This window comes from Macaca nemestrina, chromosome 13 (genome assembly GCF_043159975.1).
Source record: "Macaca nemestrina isolate mMacNem1 chromosome 13, mMacNem.hap1, whole genome shotgun sequence".
Classification (NCBI taxonomy): domain Eukaryota; kingdom Metazoa; phylum Chordata; class Mammalia; order Primates; family Cercopithecidae; genus Macaca; species Macaca nemestrina.
In genome coordinates, this window is record NC_092137.1 from 63,019,059 (window position 1) to 63,036,796 (window position 17,738).

At 36.5% G+C, this 17,738-nt stretch overlaps 1 protein-coding gene across 23 annotated transcripts in view; it reads left to right on the forward strand.

Annotated features, from left to right (window-relative positions):
- Window positions 1-17,738, forward strand: part of LOC105465127 (EH domain binding protein 1) — a 406,349-nt gene that overhangs the window by 128,884 nt on the left and 259,727 nt on the right. For all 23 annotated transcript variants that reach the window (XM_071076797.1, XM_071076793.1, XM_011713372.2 and 20 more), the window contains 2 exons: window positions 6,545-6,640; window positions 15,804-15,857. In XM_071076797.1, the coding sequence (XP_070932898.1) occupies window positions 6,545-6,640; window positions 15,804-15,857 (150 nt within the window). The remainder of the gene's footprint in view (window positions 1-6,544; window positions 6,641-15,803; window positions 15,858-17,738) is intronic.

The window sequence follows — 17,738 nt, forward strand, 5'->3', positions numbered from 1 at the left end:
CTATACCCAGCTACAATAATCATTTCTTTTTGGCATCTGTGTAGCTTACTATTTTTCTTTTCCTGATTCTCAGTATTCTCAGTATCTATTTTTATTTTTAAGTAGTGGATTAAAATTTGGAATTGACACCCAGATAAGTCAGTTCATTACCTGATTAGACAATAAAATAATAAGGCACATTACCTTATTTAATTTAAAATTTATTTCTCAGTTTATTGCTCTCTCTTTTTTGAGTACATGTCTGAATTTGGAGCTAAATATACAAGAGCTCATTATATAATCTTTGTTTTGTTTTTGAGACAGTCTTACTTTGTTACCCAGGCTGGAGTGCAGTGGTGTGATCTCAGTTCTCTGTAACCTTCACCTTTCAGGTTCAAGCAATTGTCATGCCTCAGCCTCCTGAGTAGCTGGGTTTACAGTCATGCATCACCACACCTAGCTAAGTTTTATATTTTTAGTAGAGATAGCGTTTCACCATGTTGGTCAGGCTGGTCTCAAACTCCCGACCTCAGGTGAGCTGCCTGCCTCAGCCTCCCAAAGTGTGGGATTACCGGCATGATCCACCACTTCTGATCCTGGAATACGTTTTGATTGAGAGAATAATTACCATCACAATATGCGGCTTCCCTTCCTCTTCTCTTTAAGTCATGGCTTTTATAACAAAGATTTTGTCAGGCTGCAGTTGATTTGTATATGCTTAGATAAATTATGTTTCAGTACAATATGTGACAGTGTTGGAATCAGGGCAATTATGATAGACCAGAAAAATTATGGCAGAGTAGTTCTGTTACCCTAAATCCTGTTATCTTACTAGAAATTTAGGCTCACAGAGAGGTTGGAGAATTCCAAAGGGAAACTATAACTTTAAAATCCATACCTTTTTTTTTTTCATGACATTACCACCTTTACTTCCTTGCTCTGTGGTTGTGCTACAGCCTTTACAATGTGCTACCATTTCAAGAAGGAGAGTACAGCTAGCTGCAGAGCTTTGCCTAATGACAGTGATGTTGACAACTCTAAGATGACTTTATATATGACATCTTATGTGGATATATGCAGTTTTAAAAATTATAATTTTTCACTGAAATATTTCAATTTTACAGGAATCAGAAATAATTAATGATTGCTAACTCTGTACTTAGTTCTGTACTAGGTACACTTTTTTTAGGCAAGAATATGATGTGAAATAATTAGTGAATGAGACATTTTATAGAGTCACCCAAAATTGAGAAGTGTTGCCTTTTTCCAAGTCTGTTTTTGGCATATGTTAAAGGATCTTTGATGTGACTTAAAATGTGAGGAAAATTGTAGAAGGGGACCAGGATAATGTATCCTAATTTCTTCTGCCATTAGCTGTAGTAGGATATTGACAAATGATTAAATAATCTGCCTTTCCTAACTATGCTGAAGAGCCAGATGGCTGTATGTGTGTTGCTGTGCCTACTTGTTTTATGGGGAAATCCTTTCTATTACTGAAAATGAAAACTGCTCAGGGTTCTCTTAGTGCTGATGTTTGCCAATATAGTGTGCTTTTTCTTTTTTTTTTTTTTGAGATAGAGTCTCGCTCTGTCATCTAGGCTGGAGTGCAGTGGCGTGATCTTGGCTCACTACAGCCTCTACCTCCCTGGTTCAAGCGATTCTCCTGCCTCAGCCTCTCAAGTAGCTGGGATTATAGATGCCCACCACCATGCCTGGCTAATTTTTGTATTTTTAGTAGAGACAGGGTTTCACCATGTTGGCCAGACTGGTCTCAAACTCCTGACCTCAAGCGATCCACCTGCCTCACCCTCTCAAAGTGCTAGAATTACAGGCGTGAGCCACCATGCCTGGCCAGTGGTGTGCTTTTTCCTCTATCAACCTCTTAAAAGCCTAAATTAGTATCTCTGTGGGTTAGTACAATTAGATGTTTATTACCATAACTGTTTCTAGTTACCTGTATTAGACTTGTCATTCTTTTTCTAGCTTCAGATTACCACTGTTTGAGGTAAAAGTTGTAGTAAATTCTTAGAAAACAGTAACATTATTTTTTTTTGGTCACATTTTCCACTTTGAATGTCCTTGGTTTCTTCTCTGGTAAAAAAAACTTACTGATCCTCTGCTTTCTAGTAGTACAGTTGTCCCTACATATATACAGGGGATTGGTTCCAGGACCCCTGTGTATACTGAAATCTGCACATAAAGTCCTGACGTTGGCCCTGTGGAACTTGCATATATGAAAAGTCAGCCCTCCATATGCAGGTTTTACATCTTGCACACACTGTTTTTGGTCTGCATTTGGTTGGAAAAAATCTGCATGTAAGTAGAACTGTGCAGTTCAAACCTGTGTTGTTCAAGGTCAACTGTATATAATAATTAGCTAAACGATAGAAAGCTGGCCCTGACTGTACTCATTGTCAGCTATTTAGCTAGACTAATTGATACTATTATAGTGTCTTAACTCAGCCAGGTTGTACAGCCCCAGAAAGAATATCAAAAAGCCAGAACTTGGTTAGACCTTTTTGCTGGGAGAGAGTTCCTGGATAGAATGTAAGAAAGTGGCAGTGTACTAGCAACTTAGGAACTAGCATACTTATGTCTCCTTTTATTAATCATAATAAAAAGATTTTAGTTTGTTAAGCAGATTGTATTTTTGTTTGTTCAGCAGTCTAATTACTATTCCCTGATCCAGGACTGAGGATTTAGAGGACCAACCTTTAGGATACCTGAGGAAATTATCTGAAACTCTCATCTCCTAACTCTGCCTAGTTGTTGGAAGGTCTCCATATTCCCTCCTTTTCCCACTTTTGATCACTGTGTCATACACCGAAATATTAAGTCCTAAGGGATAGAAGACTATTTTCTTGACTACCATGCGAATCGGGAATAGAGCAGTGCATGCTATGGGTTAGGTGAGTCCCGAAGTCTGGCCTCTCCTCCTGGTTACTAGTATGAGTTCATGCAAACCATTTACTCCTTGCTTGCTTCAATTTCCTTATCCAGATCTGAATTAAATCTAAGGATATCTTCAGGTCTAAAAATCTCTGAAGGGTATTTTTCATTGAGAATTTAATAAATAGCCTTGTCTTTTCTGCTGGGGATGATTGAAAAGATTCAGTGGTTATACTCTTTTTCTTACATTTTTATTGCATGGGAAAACTATGAAAATTTAATTATGGCAAGCTTGAAGAGACCAGAAAAATAGCTTGATTAACCGTAAGAATTAAGGTTGTTATAAGTTTTCAGAATTAAGTAAGTAGAGTGGAGTTTTGATTGATTATCTAGGGTGCACAGAAATTTACTTTTCAAGATGGAGATTGTTTACTCTATGGAGTTTTTGTTTTAGGGCTGTCAACAGGCATGGAAATAGGCAGGGGACTAGAGAAATCTTTGGAGAGACGTTTTTTAATCAAGAAAACTCTGTTCTGTACCTTTCACTATGGTATGCTAAGTCTCGTGATGAGCCTCTGTTTCCATCTCTGTACCGGAAGTTTTATCATAGGGTGGCAATAGAAAGAGAATAGAGGGAGAATTATTGGCAATTCATAAGTTGGATTTGGTGTACACTGTTAAACCTGTATCTTCTGCTGGCATTTTAACTAGTAAGATGTGATAAGATTTGCGTGGACCTAAGTTTACTTAATCTTGATCCCTTCTCGGTTCCTTGGCCCAGGTTCAAATCAAATTCTGCTACTTCCTTTCTGTGTGATCCTCAGTTTTTCAAGTTTGTCCCTCAGTTTTTCAGTCTGTTAAATCTGCTGCCTGACTTGCATCTGCACTCATATACTGTAACTTCTTTTTCTATTATTGTGGAATGGTCTGTGCTGCCAGGAAGGATCAATCTGTCTCATTGTATACTATTAAGGACATTAGCAATTCTCCTTTGGTCTTCTGCATCATTAAATTTTCCCTGTCAACTGAATATTTCTCATCAGCATAAAATATTTTTCTCTTCTTAAAATTCTCTTCTGCCACTATTTTCTCCACTAGCGCAACCTGTTTCTTTTCCTTTCAGCAAAACACCCCAGAGGAGTTGAGTATATTTTCTCTCTTCAATTTCTTTCTTCCCATTCTTTCTTATATTCATTCCAGTCAGGTCTTTGTTCTCATCACTTTACTGAAACTGCTCTTGTAAAGTTATTAATGCCTTCTCAAACTTGTACTCCTGGGCTCAAGCTGTCCTCCCACCTTAGCCTCCCAAGTAGCTGGGATTCCAGGCATCAGCCACTGTACCTGACCTTATTAATGGCTTCTGCTTTGTTAAACCCAGTGACCATTTTTCAGGCCTCATCCTATTTGACTTGTCATCAACATTTGGCACAGGTGATTGTTCTCTTCTCCTTGAAACACTCTTACCAGTAGCCTTTCAGGATACCACACTTTTGCTTCAACTGATGGGCCTCTGCTGCCTTCTTCGTTTTCTTGAACTGTTTAATGTTTTTCTCCGAGACTTAGTCTTTGGACCTTTATATTCTTTATCAGTACTCACTCCGTTGGTATTGTCTATATTCCAAAACTTTAAATATTACCTGTATGCTGGCAGTTCCCAAATTTGCAGCTCCAGACACGTAATCCAGCTGCTTATTTGTACATTCACCCTTGAATATCTAAGAGGCAACTCATATTTAATGTGTGTGAAACGGAGCTTCTGAACTTATTTCCCAAATCTGTCCTTTCTATAGTCTTGCCTCCTATCCGTTAATAGCAATTCCTTTCTTCTAAAAGGTAGAAGTCTTAGAATCAGCCTTGGCTACTTTGTCTCTTATAATCAGGCAGCATATCTTGTGGACTCTACCTGGAAAATATAAAAAGATACCCAAATCTGGCCACTTTGTACCACTTTTCTACCACCCCAAGCCAAGTAACCATCACATCTCCCTTGGATTATTGCAGTAGATTTTTAATTGATCTCCCTGTTTCTCTCTTATATTTGGAACCTGTTCTCAAAACATTAACCAATATGAGCCTGTTGAAACATAACTTAGATTGTCACTCCTCTGCTTAAAACCCTCCAGTGGCTTCCCATTTCACTCAAAATATAAGCCAATATCTTTGCAATGACATACCAGGGCCTCACATGATTGGACTCTCGTTTATTTCTCTGGCCGTGTGTCTTACTGCTCTCCTCTTGACCACCCTGTTCCAGCCACATTGCCCTCTTTGTTATATAAGTGCCTCAACACCTTTCCAGTTGCTACTTTTTCTCCCTAGAAACCTCTTTTCATGCATTTACATGTCTGATTCCTTTATCTTTTTTTGGCCTTCTCTCAAGTGTCATCTTCTCAATGAAGTCTCCTCTAAGCACCCTATTCAAAAATATTCTCTTTTCTTACCCCCAATTCTTCTTCCCTACTTTTTTTTCACTATAGCACTTACCTCTACCTAACATATTATATATTTTGCTTAATTGTTTTGTTTGTGTTCTCTTCCTACTGTACTGTAAACTCCCCCAAGGCAGATTGTTTTTCACTCCTCCAAGGCCTAGAACAGTGATTGGCAAATAGTACCAATTGAGCAAATGAGTGAATGAATGAATGAATAACAGAAGAACATCATAAGGTTCTTATGTAGATTAAATGAGTTTAACATAAGTAAATTCTTAAGACATGGACTGGCACATAGAAAGTACTCTATATAAGCGTTAGCTTTTATTATAATTTTCATAGCATGTCCATGGACGGTCCTGTAGCCAATAGAGGTGAAGACTTAGTTGAGTTGAGAGGTCTTGGCATGCCATCTTCCATTAGTTCAACTTTGACTGGAGATGCCATAAAGGAAGAACTATGGTGGTTACCCACAAATTTTGGGGTGTGGAGGTTCCTTAGGGAACCTTGATAATCAAGATTTACAAGGAAAAAAATATCTATAATTATCAGTACTAGGAATATTACCTGGAGAAACTGGTGCTGTTCTTTACCTGCCCCAAATAAACATTACAGTTTAGTGGGAAATGAACTTAAACGCAAAGTTACACAATTCGTCTTTTCTTTTAAAATATGAATTTGCCTTGAAGTTCCTAGTCCACAAAAATAATTTTTAAAATATCTCTTCTAATAAAATACTTTAAACAGACAGTAGCTTTTGAAAACATGACACATCATGTTTTCATCATTTTTGCATGTTCTTCTATGTGTATGAGGGGGTGAAGATTTGTTTGCGGATAGTAATCTGTAGCTGTCATGTGATATAACTATCTTGGCCCAAGCTTAATGTTTGAAAAGTTTTATTTGTTTAATCATTTTTGTTTCAGGGATACTATATAGGGTCAATATACCGCTGTAAATTACTAACATTGCATTTCCTATACTTCATATTGAAAGTATCATTTTATTCTGGTAAATTACTAACATTGCATTTCCTATACTTCATATTGAAGGTATCATTTTATTCTGGTAAATTACTAACATTGCATTTCCTATACTTCATATTGAAAGTATCATTTTATTCTGGTAAATTACTAACATTGCATTTCCTATACTTCATATTGAAAGTATCATTTTATTCTGGTAAATTACTAACATTGCATTTCCTATACTTCATATTGAAGGTATCATTTTTATTCTGGTAGGCACATAGCTGGCAACCTGGAATAAAAAATCCATATCGTGGTGTTGTTGTGTGGCCTGTTCCTGAAAACATTGAAATCACTGTAACACTTTTTAAGGTAAGTTCCATTTTTATAGGCTATAGAATTTATTGTATGACCAGGGTTCCAAATGACAGAATATTTCAGTGTTCATTGTTCTATGCATTTGTGTCCAGTCTGGTACCTACTGTGCATTATTTTTAGGGACATAGCAATTGATAACAATGCAAAAGAATCACAGTATTTCATGGTCTATAAAGTCAGAATAATTTGGGGATCTTTTTGAACTTGTTACAATTCAGATCAACTGCGATAGTTCTTTTACCGCTTCCTACATTCTACCCACAGGAGACTATAAAATGCCTTCCCTGTGGAAAGCTGAGGAGTGTGGAATTCTGAGTCTTGACCTTCATTTTGTTAGCCTTGTTTGATAAAAAGATGCTTTAAAATTAGTATATGATAAATATCTTATTAATGTTAATACAACAAGATATGTTTTAAATTGATAGTTGATAAATATTTTATTGATATTAATATTTATAAGTGTTGCTGCTTAAGGGCAAAATGCTGGTTGTAAATTCAAAGTGCAGATCTAAAAACATAGTTGTTCATATACCCCCTTGCCTATTTCATATGTATTTTCTCTTGAAAGTCTTCCATATGTCTTGAAACATTATAAAGTAGCCCCTACATATGGTAATTAAGCACCAGAATATTTACTTTCCTAACCAATTCCTTTCCTGCATCAAAAAAAGTTGGGGACAGGTATGTCTCAGTATGTCCCAGTTTTAGCCTTTTGGAAGGTGGTGGAGTTAGAAAATTAATGTTTTATTTCTTCTTTGAGTCACGTAAATTGTGTTGAGGCTATTTTTATCGTCATATATAGCAGGGGAGAAGTCATCTCATTAAGCATAATTTAGTAACAGAAATTTGTGAAAATCCGCTAAGTATTTTAGGACATGAAATTAAAGTAGAGCAAAATGATATGGCTTAGAGTGTGACATCATTGTGTAAACAGTGCTTTTGATTTTGTGAAACAATATATTAATTTATTGATTCAGAAAGTACTGCAGAGTTCAAAAGAACAAAACAATATGATGAATATTAATGTACTAGCCCATGAATGGAATACTAATTTTAAATGTTCTGTATTATATATATATATTTATTAATGATTCTTAGCACATAATGTATATTTTGTAGTTTTGATATTACTGTTACTGATATTATAGCCTTATTTGATTATGCTTGTCAGATGTATACCATTTTTGATTTATTCAGGGAGAAATAGGAATGAGACAGTAACTGCTATTCTTTTTTTTTAGGATAGTCAGAACCACTCTATTCCCCTTTTAACCAGCTGTCCAAAGAGCCAGTTATTAAGCCCCTCCTATCCATTTTTGTCCTACTGGAATGGTAATGGTAGTTAAGAGCAATATCTTTGGTGTCAGAAGAATCTTTATATGCAATATTAGTTCATTTAACTTTCACAGCAACTCTAAGGTATTATAATGATTCTCACTTTACTGATAAGGAAACTGAGACTAGAGAGGAATGTAACTTGTCCACACAGACTGTGATTTAGCCCTGTTCATTCCTCTACACTGTACTGCCTACTCTCTAATAAAAAGAGTTGTGAATATTGATCACAACAGTAGGATCTCTGACATACTTGAGGAAGACTTTTTTTTTTGAGACAGAGTCTCGCTGTGTCGCCCAGGCTGGCCAGGCTGGTGCTGTCTCTGCTTGTTGCAAGCTCCGCCTCCCTGGTTCATGCCATTCTCCTGCCTCAGCCTCCCGAGTAGCTGGGACTACAGGCGCCTGCCACCACACCCAGCTAATTTTTTGTATTTTTTAGTGAGATGGGGTTTCACTGTGTTAGCCAGGATGGTCTCGATCTCCTAACCTTGTGATCCACCCGCCTCAGCCTCCCAAACAGGCATGAGCCACCGCACCTGGCCAAGGAAGACTTTTAAGTAATTTCTTACTTTGTTTTAGTCTGTATTGTCAAAGCAAATGAATGGACATAGTTATACAACTTTTTAATAAAATGGTGATAGAGAATGAGGTGCTAGAATAGAGCTGAAAAATAGCCACCACCTTGTGTTCTGGGAAAGGATATGCATTGATAGTGATTCTGAGTTGAAAGTGGCTGTTGAAATGTGTTGCTTGGAGGATCAGGAGGTAAGTGAGGTTTTCAAGTACTGATGAGAATGTTCAGCATATCCTTATCACTGAATTTTTAGATTTGGAGGGTTAGTATGTAGAAAAAAACCCAAACACCCCTCCCTGTCAGTCTGCTGTATTACACGTTTCTACACAATTGTGCTATTGAGGCAACTTTGTGACCATTTTCAATATTTAAAAGAGTATTTTCAGCGGATGCTTTCATCTTCCTGACTCCTTCCATCCTCCCAGAATTCTTACAGATAAGCAGAAAAGTAAAATAACAAAATGGAATAACTTTTCATTTGTTCATGGTAATTTTTGGATCTTGTTTTTGAACAACACTTAAAATATTCAAGTGAAAAACATCACATTTTCTCTCTTTTTAAAACTTGTGTTAACTCTCGTAATTCACTTAATCCTGAAATTTCCACATAGGAAAGGACTGCTCTGCACCCGTTTTGTCCTTAGTGAGTAGCATACACAGAGGTATGCTCATAGAGGAGGTGCATTTTAAGATAGTTATCAATATGTTTAATTTTTCTGTTTAATTTTTCTTTCATTTAACCAAAAATTAATTTCTTTAGCCTCCTTTTGATATTTGAGTTAAATTGAAAATAGCTGTTTCTAGTAAATTTTTGTTTTAAAAAGACTTTTAGGATTTTGAGAAGGACAATGGCTTTTCAAGCTATTTTTAATTTTTCTCTTTAGTGCAGTGCTAAGAAAGGAGACAGTAGAGGGAGAGTGGGATGTAAAAAAATGCTTAATTGAATTACACTAGAAGCAATTCTCATTACAAATGTTTTTGTCTGGTCAGTAATATAGTTAATTATGTAGAGATACCATTTTTTCAGTGCCTTGGAAATGAACATCATTGCTGCTTATTTTATATCTTTTTACTCACTTGGCCCTATCAGGTGTGCCTCTTGGTCTCATTAAAATTATTCTTTGGTAAAAATTATTTTAGGAATAATACATTATCTGTGCTTTAAAAAATATTTCATTGCTTTAAGAGTTAATGTATGTCATATATATGTGCTGTTAAATATCTATTAATTTATAAGATATATAATATATGTATTATATAGTATATAATCTATATAATATGTATTATATAGTATATAATCTATATTATATATATTAATTTATAAGATTAATTCATTACTTCATTAATCCAGTATTTTTGAGAACCTTGCTGTGTGCCAGGTACTTTTCTAGATCCTGGGGGCACAGTGCCTACACTGAACCAACAAAGTGGGTAAAAGTGAGACAGACCTGGAACAGCAACATAGCTTAAACACTAGCTGTGCACTGTGGGAAGCTGCATCTCTTAGTTTTCGTTTTTCTGCTCCGTTAAATGGGAATGAAGATAGTACCTACCTCATAGGTTGCTATAATGAGTAAAACAGTTAGCACAAGAACTGGGACATGGTGAGTGCTCAGTATATATTTTATATTATTATTTTGATACTAACTGTGCTGGAGCTGTGCTGCATTCCTCAAAATACAAAATGAGATGGGAGGGAGAGGCAGGGAGAATGGGAGAATGGTATGATGTCTCCCCTGCATTGCATCACACTGTATTACTTGGTCTCTGTGCCCTAAGTGCATCATGGAAAAGCTCTTTCAACCTTTATTTACAATTCTTTTTCTCCATAAACCCAGTTTATAGGCAGAGCCAGCTGAGGAAACATATATTAAGTATTGTTTTCCACTTCCCTTTTCCTTCTACCATTTCCCTGTTCACCACCATCAAAGAAACTTCTTTTGGCAGATTTTTATCCTACCTATGTGAATTTACTCATAAAAATAGTTGCTTCAATACAGCTCAAACTCAACCAGCTGCCATGCTATTAAACTAGAAAATGAGTAAACAGACATAACGAAGTAACTAAGGAGTTTGGAATTTATCTCATAAGTTGTAAGGGTTGTTAAAGAAATCTGAGTTGGTACTGATACGGTCAGAACTGTGGTTTGGGAAAATTAATCTGTGTACAAGATTGAATGGAGATCAGAGAGACTGAGAGAGTGCTCCAGTCACGTTCATCTTGAAATAGCCTAGATATGAACTCAACTATGATAATAGAAATAGAAGATCATTAATAGACCAAAGTGGAATCAATCATAAATGTTTCTCTATGAGACACATGGGACCTAAGAGACCCAGTGGGGAAATATCAGAGCCCATCTCCCATCCGTGTGTGCTCAATCTTAGAGTGCAGTGTTGAGCCAAAAGCATGCTTTATTGAGATATTCTCTCATTTTCTTGATACCTCCATTCCTACCTCACCTCTGATACATGGAGTGAACTTGAGTAAGTTAAATGGGCGTGTAATGTGACCGCACTACTTTTCTCTCTGTTTCTTATACTTTGTTGCCTTTTGCCTTTACTGACTCCAAAATCTGTGGAAATCCTTTGTATTCCCACCCAGTCCAGATGTTTTCTCTCTCATGAAGTTTCTCTTGTTCATTCTTGTAAGAAGTAGTGTGTCGTTTCTAATCTCTGGTAAAATCATTTATTTCATTCATCATACATTTATTTGAATTTAGAACTATTGTGTTTGTCTTTGAAGGCAAGGACAACTGTCTTTGAATCCATGTAACATCTCTACAATCCCTTATATACTAAGTCCCCAATAAATGTTTCTCAAATAAATGCTTGCAAAAGTGTGCTTCAGTTGAAGAAAAAAAAAAAAGTTGCATTTGGTTGTAGGATCCATTACCCTTTCTCAGGTTTCTAAGGCATTTCTGAGGTTAATGAGGAAGAGGTAAGAGGAAGGGTATCAGTAGCCCTGCTGATTTGCCATTTTGTCTAGATTATCAAGTCTCTTTTAGTGTTTTGAAATTCCAGCTGTTTATTTAACCTCTGCACTGAAGAAAACTTTGCCTCTCGTGGTAACTTTTAAGATACGTACAGGCATAAAAATGAAGGCAGGGCTTTATATTAGCATTTAATATCTTAATAAACTGCTTCTTAATAGTCCATTTACTGGTTTATGTGTCTCTGATTAGGTAGGTGCAGTGATGGAAGATAGTGATAGGCATCAACAAAAATAAAATAGAGGATTTCTTAATATTAAATAATTATTATAATTTAGATAAATTATGGAAATATTATAAGAGTAGAGTATGGCCAGACACTGTGGGTCATTCCTGTAATCCCAACACTTTGGGAGGCGGAGGTGGGTGGATCGGGAGGCTAAGGTGGGTGGATCGCTTGAGCCAAGGAGTTTAAGACAAGCCTGGCAACATGGTGAAACCCCATCTCTACAAAAAATACAAAAAATGGACCAGGTGCAGTGGCTCACACCTGTAATCCCAGCATTGTGGAGGTTGAGGCAGGAGTTCAAGACCAGCCTGGGCAACATGGCAAAACCCTGTCTCTTTTGAAAATACAAAAAATTAGCTGGGCACAGTGGTGTGTGCCTGTAGTCCCAGCTACTCAGGAGGCTGAGGTGGGAGGATTGCTTGAGCCCAGAAGGTGGAGGTTGCAGTGAGCCAAGATCACACCCCTGCAATCCAGCCTGGACAGCAGAGGAAGACTCTGTCAAAACAAACAAATGAACAAACAACAAAAAAAAGTCAAGACTAAGAAAATCACTCAAAACCATACATTTACATGGAAATTAAACATCATGCTCTGGAATGAGTTTGGGGTAAATAATGAAATTAAGGCAGATGTCATGAAGTTACTTGAAACTAATGAGAACAATGATACAACAGACCAGAATCACTGGGACACAGCTAAGGCGATGTTAAGAGGGAAATTCGAAGCGCTAAATACCCATATCAAAGAGTTAGAAAAATCTTAAATTAACAACTTAACATCACAGCTGAAAGAATTAGAGAAGCCAGGACAAATCAGCTTCAAAGCTGGCAGAAGACAAGCAGTAACCAAAATCAGAGCTGAACTGAAGGAAATAGAAAATGAAAACCCATTCAAAAGATAACAAATTCAGGAGTTGGTGTTTTGAAAAAATAAAGATTGATAGGCTGCAGCTAGACTAATAAGAAAAGAGAGAAGAGCCAAATGAACACAATTAGAAATGATGAAGAGGCTGTTACCACTGACCTCAGAGAAATGAAAATAACCATCAGAAACTATTATGAACACCTCTTTGCACACAAACTAGAAAACCTAGAAGAGACGGATAAATTCCTGTACACATATACCCTTCCAAGAGTGAACCAGGAAGAAACTGATTCCCTGAACAGACCAATAACAAACTTCAAAATTGAATCAGTAATAAATAGCCTACCAACCAAAAAAAGCCCAGGACCAGATGAATTCACGCTGAATTCTATCAGATATACAAAGAATAGCTGGTAGTATCCCTACCAAAACTATTCTAAAAAATTGAGGAGGAGAAACTCCTTCCCAGCTCATTCTATGAGGTCAGCATCATCCTAATAACAAAACCTGGCAGAGACACAGCAAAACCTGGCAGAGACACAACAAAAGAAAACTTCGGGCCAGTATCCTTGATGAACATCGATGCAAAAATCCTGAATAAAATACTGGCAAACTGATGTCAGCAGCACATCAGAAAGCTAATCTACCATGATCAAGTCGATCAAGTCGGCTTACTCCTCAGGATGCAAAGTTGATTCAACATATGCAAGTCAATAAATGTGATTCATTACATAAATAGAACTAAAGATAAAAACCACATGATTATCTCAATAGATGCAGAAAAGGCTTTTGATAAAATTCAACATCCCTTTGTGTTAAATACTCTCAAAACTAGGTAATGAAGAAACATATATCAAAATGATAGCCATCGATGACAAACCCACAGCCAACATCATACTGAATGGGCAAGAGCTGGAAGCATTCCCTTTGAAAACCGGCACAAGACAAGGATGCCCTTTCTACCACTCCTGTTTAACATAGTATTGGAAGTCCTGGCCAGAGCAATCAGGCAAGAGAAAGAAATAAAGGGCATCCAAATAGTAAGAGAAGAAGTCAGTTTATCCCTCGTTGTAGATGACATGATCCTAATCTAAAAAACCCCACAGTCTCAGCCCAAAAGCTCCTGCAGCTGATAAATAACTTCAGTGAAGTTTTAGGATACAAAATCAGTGTATAAAAATCACTAACATTCCTATACACCAATGAAAGCCAAGATGAGAGCCAAATGAGGAACACAATCCCATTTACAATTGCTACAAAAATAATAAAATACCTAGGAATACAACTAACCAGGGAGGTGAAAGATCTCTATAATGAAAACTATAAAACACTGCTCAAATAAATCAGAGATAATACAAACAAATGGAGAAACATTCCAGTGCTTATGGATAGGAAAAACAAATGTCATTAAAATGCCATACTGCCCAAAGCAATTTACAGACAGTGCTATTCCTATCAAACTACCAATGGCATTCTTCACAGAACTAGAAAAACTTTTTTTAGAATTCATATGAAACCAAAAAGCCTGAATAACCAAGGCAATCTTAAGCCAAAAGAGCAAAGCTGGAAGCATTGTGCTACCTGACTCCAAACTGTACTGAAGGCTATAATAACCAAAACTGCATGGTACTGGTAAAAATCAGGCGTGTAGACTAATGGAACAGAATAGAGAGCCCAGAAACAAGGCCACACACCTGCAACTATCTGATCTTTGACAAAGCTATCAAAAACAAGCAATGAGGAAAAGACTGCCTATTCAATAAATGGTGCTGGAATAACTGGCTAGCCATATACAGAAGACTGAAGCTGGACCCCTTTCTTACACCACGTACAAAAATCAACTCAAGATGAATTGAAGATTTCAATGTAAAACTCAAAACTATAGAAACCCTGAAGGACAACATAGGCAATATGTTCCTGAACATAGGAGCTGGCAAAGATTTCATGACAAAGACACCAAAAGCAATTACAACAAAAGCAAAAGTTGACAGATGAGATCTAATTAAACAAGAGCTTCTGCACAGCAAAAGAAACTATCAACAGAGTAAACAGACAGCCTACAGAATGGGAGAAAATATTTGCAAACTATGCATCTGACAAAGGTCTAATATCCAGTATCTATATAGAAGTTAAATTTACAAGAAAAAAACAAAACAACCCCATTAAAAAGTGGGCAAATGACATGAACAGACACATTTCAAAAGACATACATGTAGGCAACAAGCATATGAAAAAAAAAGTTTAACATCAGTGATCATTAGAGAAATGCAAATCAAAATCACAAGATAGCATCTCACACCAGTCAGAGTGGCTATTATTAAAAAGTCAAAAAATAACATGCTGGCGAGGTTGTGGAGAAAGGGAGCACTTATGCTCTGTTGGTAGGAATGTAAATTAGTTAAGCCTTTGTGAAAAGCAGTATGGCAATTCCTCAAATAATTAATGGCAGAAGGACCATTTGACCCAGCATTCCCATTACTGGGTATATACCCAGAGGACTGTAAATCAGTCTGCCATAAAGAAACATGCATGCATAAATTCATTGCAGCACTAATCACAGTAGCAAAGACATGGAATAAACCTAAATGCCTATCAGTGACAGACTGAATAAAGAAAATATTGTATATGTATACCATGGAATACTATGCAACCATAAAAAGGAATGAGGTCATACTTTTTGCTGGAACATGGATGGAGCTGGAGGCTATTATCCTTAACAAACTAATGCAGGGACAGGAAACCAAATACTGCATGTTCTCATTTACAAGTGGGAGCTAAGTGATGAAAACTCATGAACACAAGGGAACAACAGACACTGTGGCCTGTTGGAAGTTGAAGGGTGAAGGGTGGGAGGAGGGATAGAAGCAGGAAAAATAACTATTAGGTACTAGGATTCATACCTGGGTGAGAAAATAATCTGTACAGCAAACTCCTGTGCCTTGAGTTTACCTATGTAACAAACCTGCACATATACCCCAAACCTAAAATATGTTAGAAAAATTATAATAAAAATAATGCAAAAGAAAAGAGTAGGCTATTCTGCCTCTCCATTTTTAAAAGCTAGTAAAAGCTAAAAACACGGCTATATGTATTTTCTTAATTGAATTTATTGGACTAAAGACATGTATTTCAATTCAGTTTCATATTTTGCTTTTGTTACAGGATCCTCATGCGGAAGAATTTGAAGACAAAGAGTGGACATTCGTCATAGAAAATGTAAGCTAATGGCAAATTCCTTCGCCTTTCACATTTTCAACTTTATATATGCATTATTAAGGTACATTGGCATTTTGGTGGTAGGAAAAATGTTACCTTAAGAAAATAGTGATTTGTAACTTTTAGAATTTTTTAATGAAATGATAACCAGTAACAAAATTATTTGTAAGAAATGCTTTTATTAACACTGTAAGTCTTCAATACCAAATTATGTGTGTGTGTGTGTGTGTGTGTGTGTGTGTGTGTGTGTGTGTGTATGTATTCTGTTTGGGGTTTAAGGGCAAGCCCATGTGTTATTCATCTCTTTATCTGTCAGCATCTAGCATAGTGCTTATCATATAGCAGATACTCATCTAAACATGTGTTGGATTAAACCATGAATGACCTTCGAAATCTTTAAAACCAAAGTATGTGGGCTGGGTGTGGTGGCTCACGCCTGTAATCTCCACCACTTTGGGAGGCTGAGGTGGGCAGATCACCTGAGATCAGGAGTTTGCGACCAGCCTGGCCAAAGTGGTGAAACCCTGTCTCTAATAAAAATACAGAAATTAGCTGGGCATAGTGGCAGGCACCTGTGGTCCTAGCTACTCGGGAGGCTGAGGCAGGAGAATCGCTTGAACCCGGGAGGCAGAGGTTGCAGTGAGCCGCGATTGTGCCATTGCACTCTAGCCTGGGTGACAAGAGTGAAACTCCATCTCAGAAAAAGAAAAATAAATAAATAAATAAATAAAGTGTGTGTTGTAACTCTTTATTTGGGTTGAGAGATCCTAGATTGGTACCTTAATAATCATCCTAAGTTAATTTACATATTGTGGAATCCCAAGTGACTAGAAGGCATATAGTAGGTATTCAATGAGTGTTTATTTACTGGGAATTAAAGAAGACAGGCCATCCAAATATAGTGATGATTAATAACATAGGCTTGGAATTCTTGGAAAATCTGTCAGATAAAGGAGTGGACATAGGATGAAATGGAAAATATGTTAACATTCCTTCTCTCCAAACATTAATTAATTTATTAGATTCACAAAAATCTATTGAAAATAATATAAATGACAGGAGTCAGATAGACCTGATTTCAAGTCCTGTCTCTTCTATTTACAAGTTCTGTGATCATTGGGAAATTTCTTAAATTCTCACTCATAAAATTATAGGGTTGCTTAAAGATTAAATAATTTTCAGTGAATATTAGCTTTTACCATTGCCATCATTATCATGACTATTCATCATCATAATTGTTAAAGTTCTAAAACATATTTATAACAGGCTTATCACATGCTTTGTGTCATGTTCTTCCTTCTGATGCCTGACTTAGTTATGTATCTCAGTGACAAAAGGAATTTTTTGTTTATTCCCCAGCAGTAACTGGGTCATGTTTAGAACTAAAGAGCTGAGAAGTTTGGTAGTGAGATTGGGTCCATTATAGATTTACTTTCATATTATAAAGTTATGAGACTTCAGAGGGATTGTGAAATTGCTATATTCTTAATGCATGGGAAAGAGCACAGATGCGCATGTTATGACCAAAGCATTTGAAATACATTAACTCAAGAGAATACACTAATTTATATACTCTAAATTAGGGCAACTATCATAAATTATGAACTATACCAAAAGGATACATTTATGTAATTAAACCTAAAACAAAACAAACAAAACAAAGGAAGTGCTGTATTCTCACCTGGAAGATAGACGAGAATGGGGTAGTTCTCCCTCTTTAGTTTTCAGGAGGACATTAATTTCTTTCTGCCAATATCAACTTCTGTATAGTGAGATTTGAGAATAATTTTTTTTCTCTCTCTAGGTGTATTAACTCTTTTTAACTGCTCTGGAAAATCTAGGCCAGTTTTCTGAGATGTGTACAGGATCCCTGCTTGCATA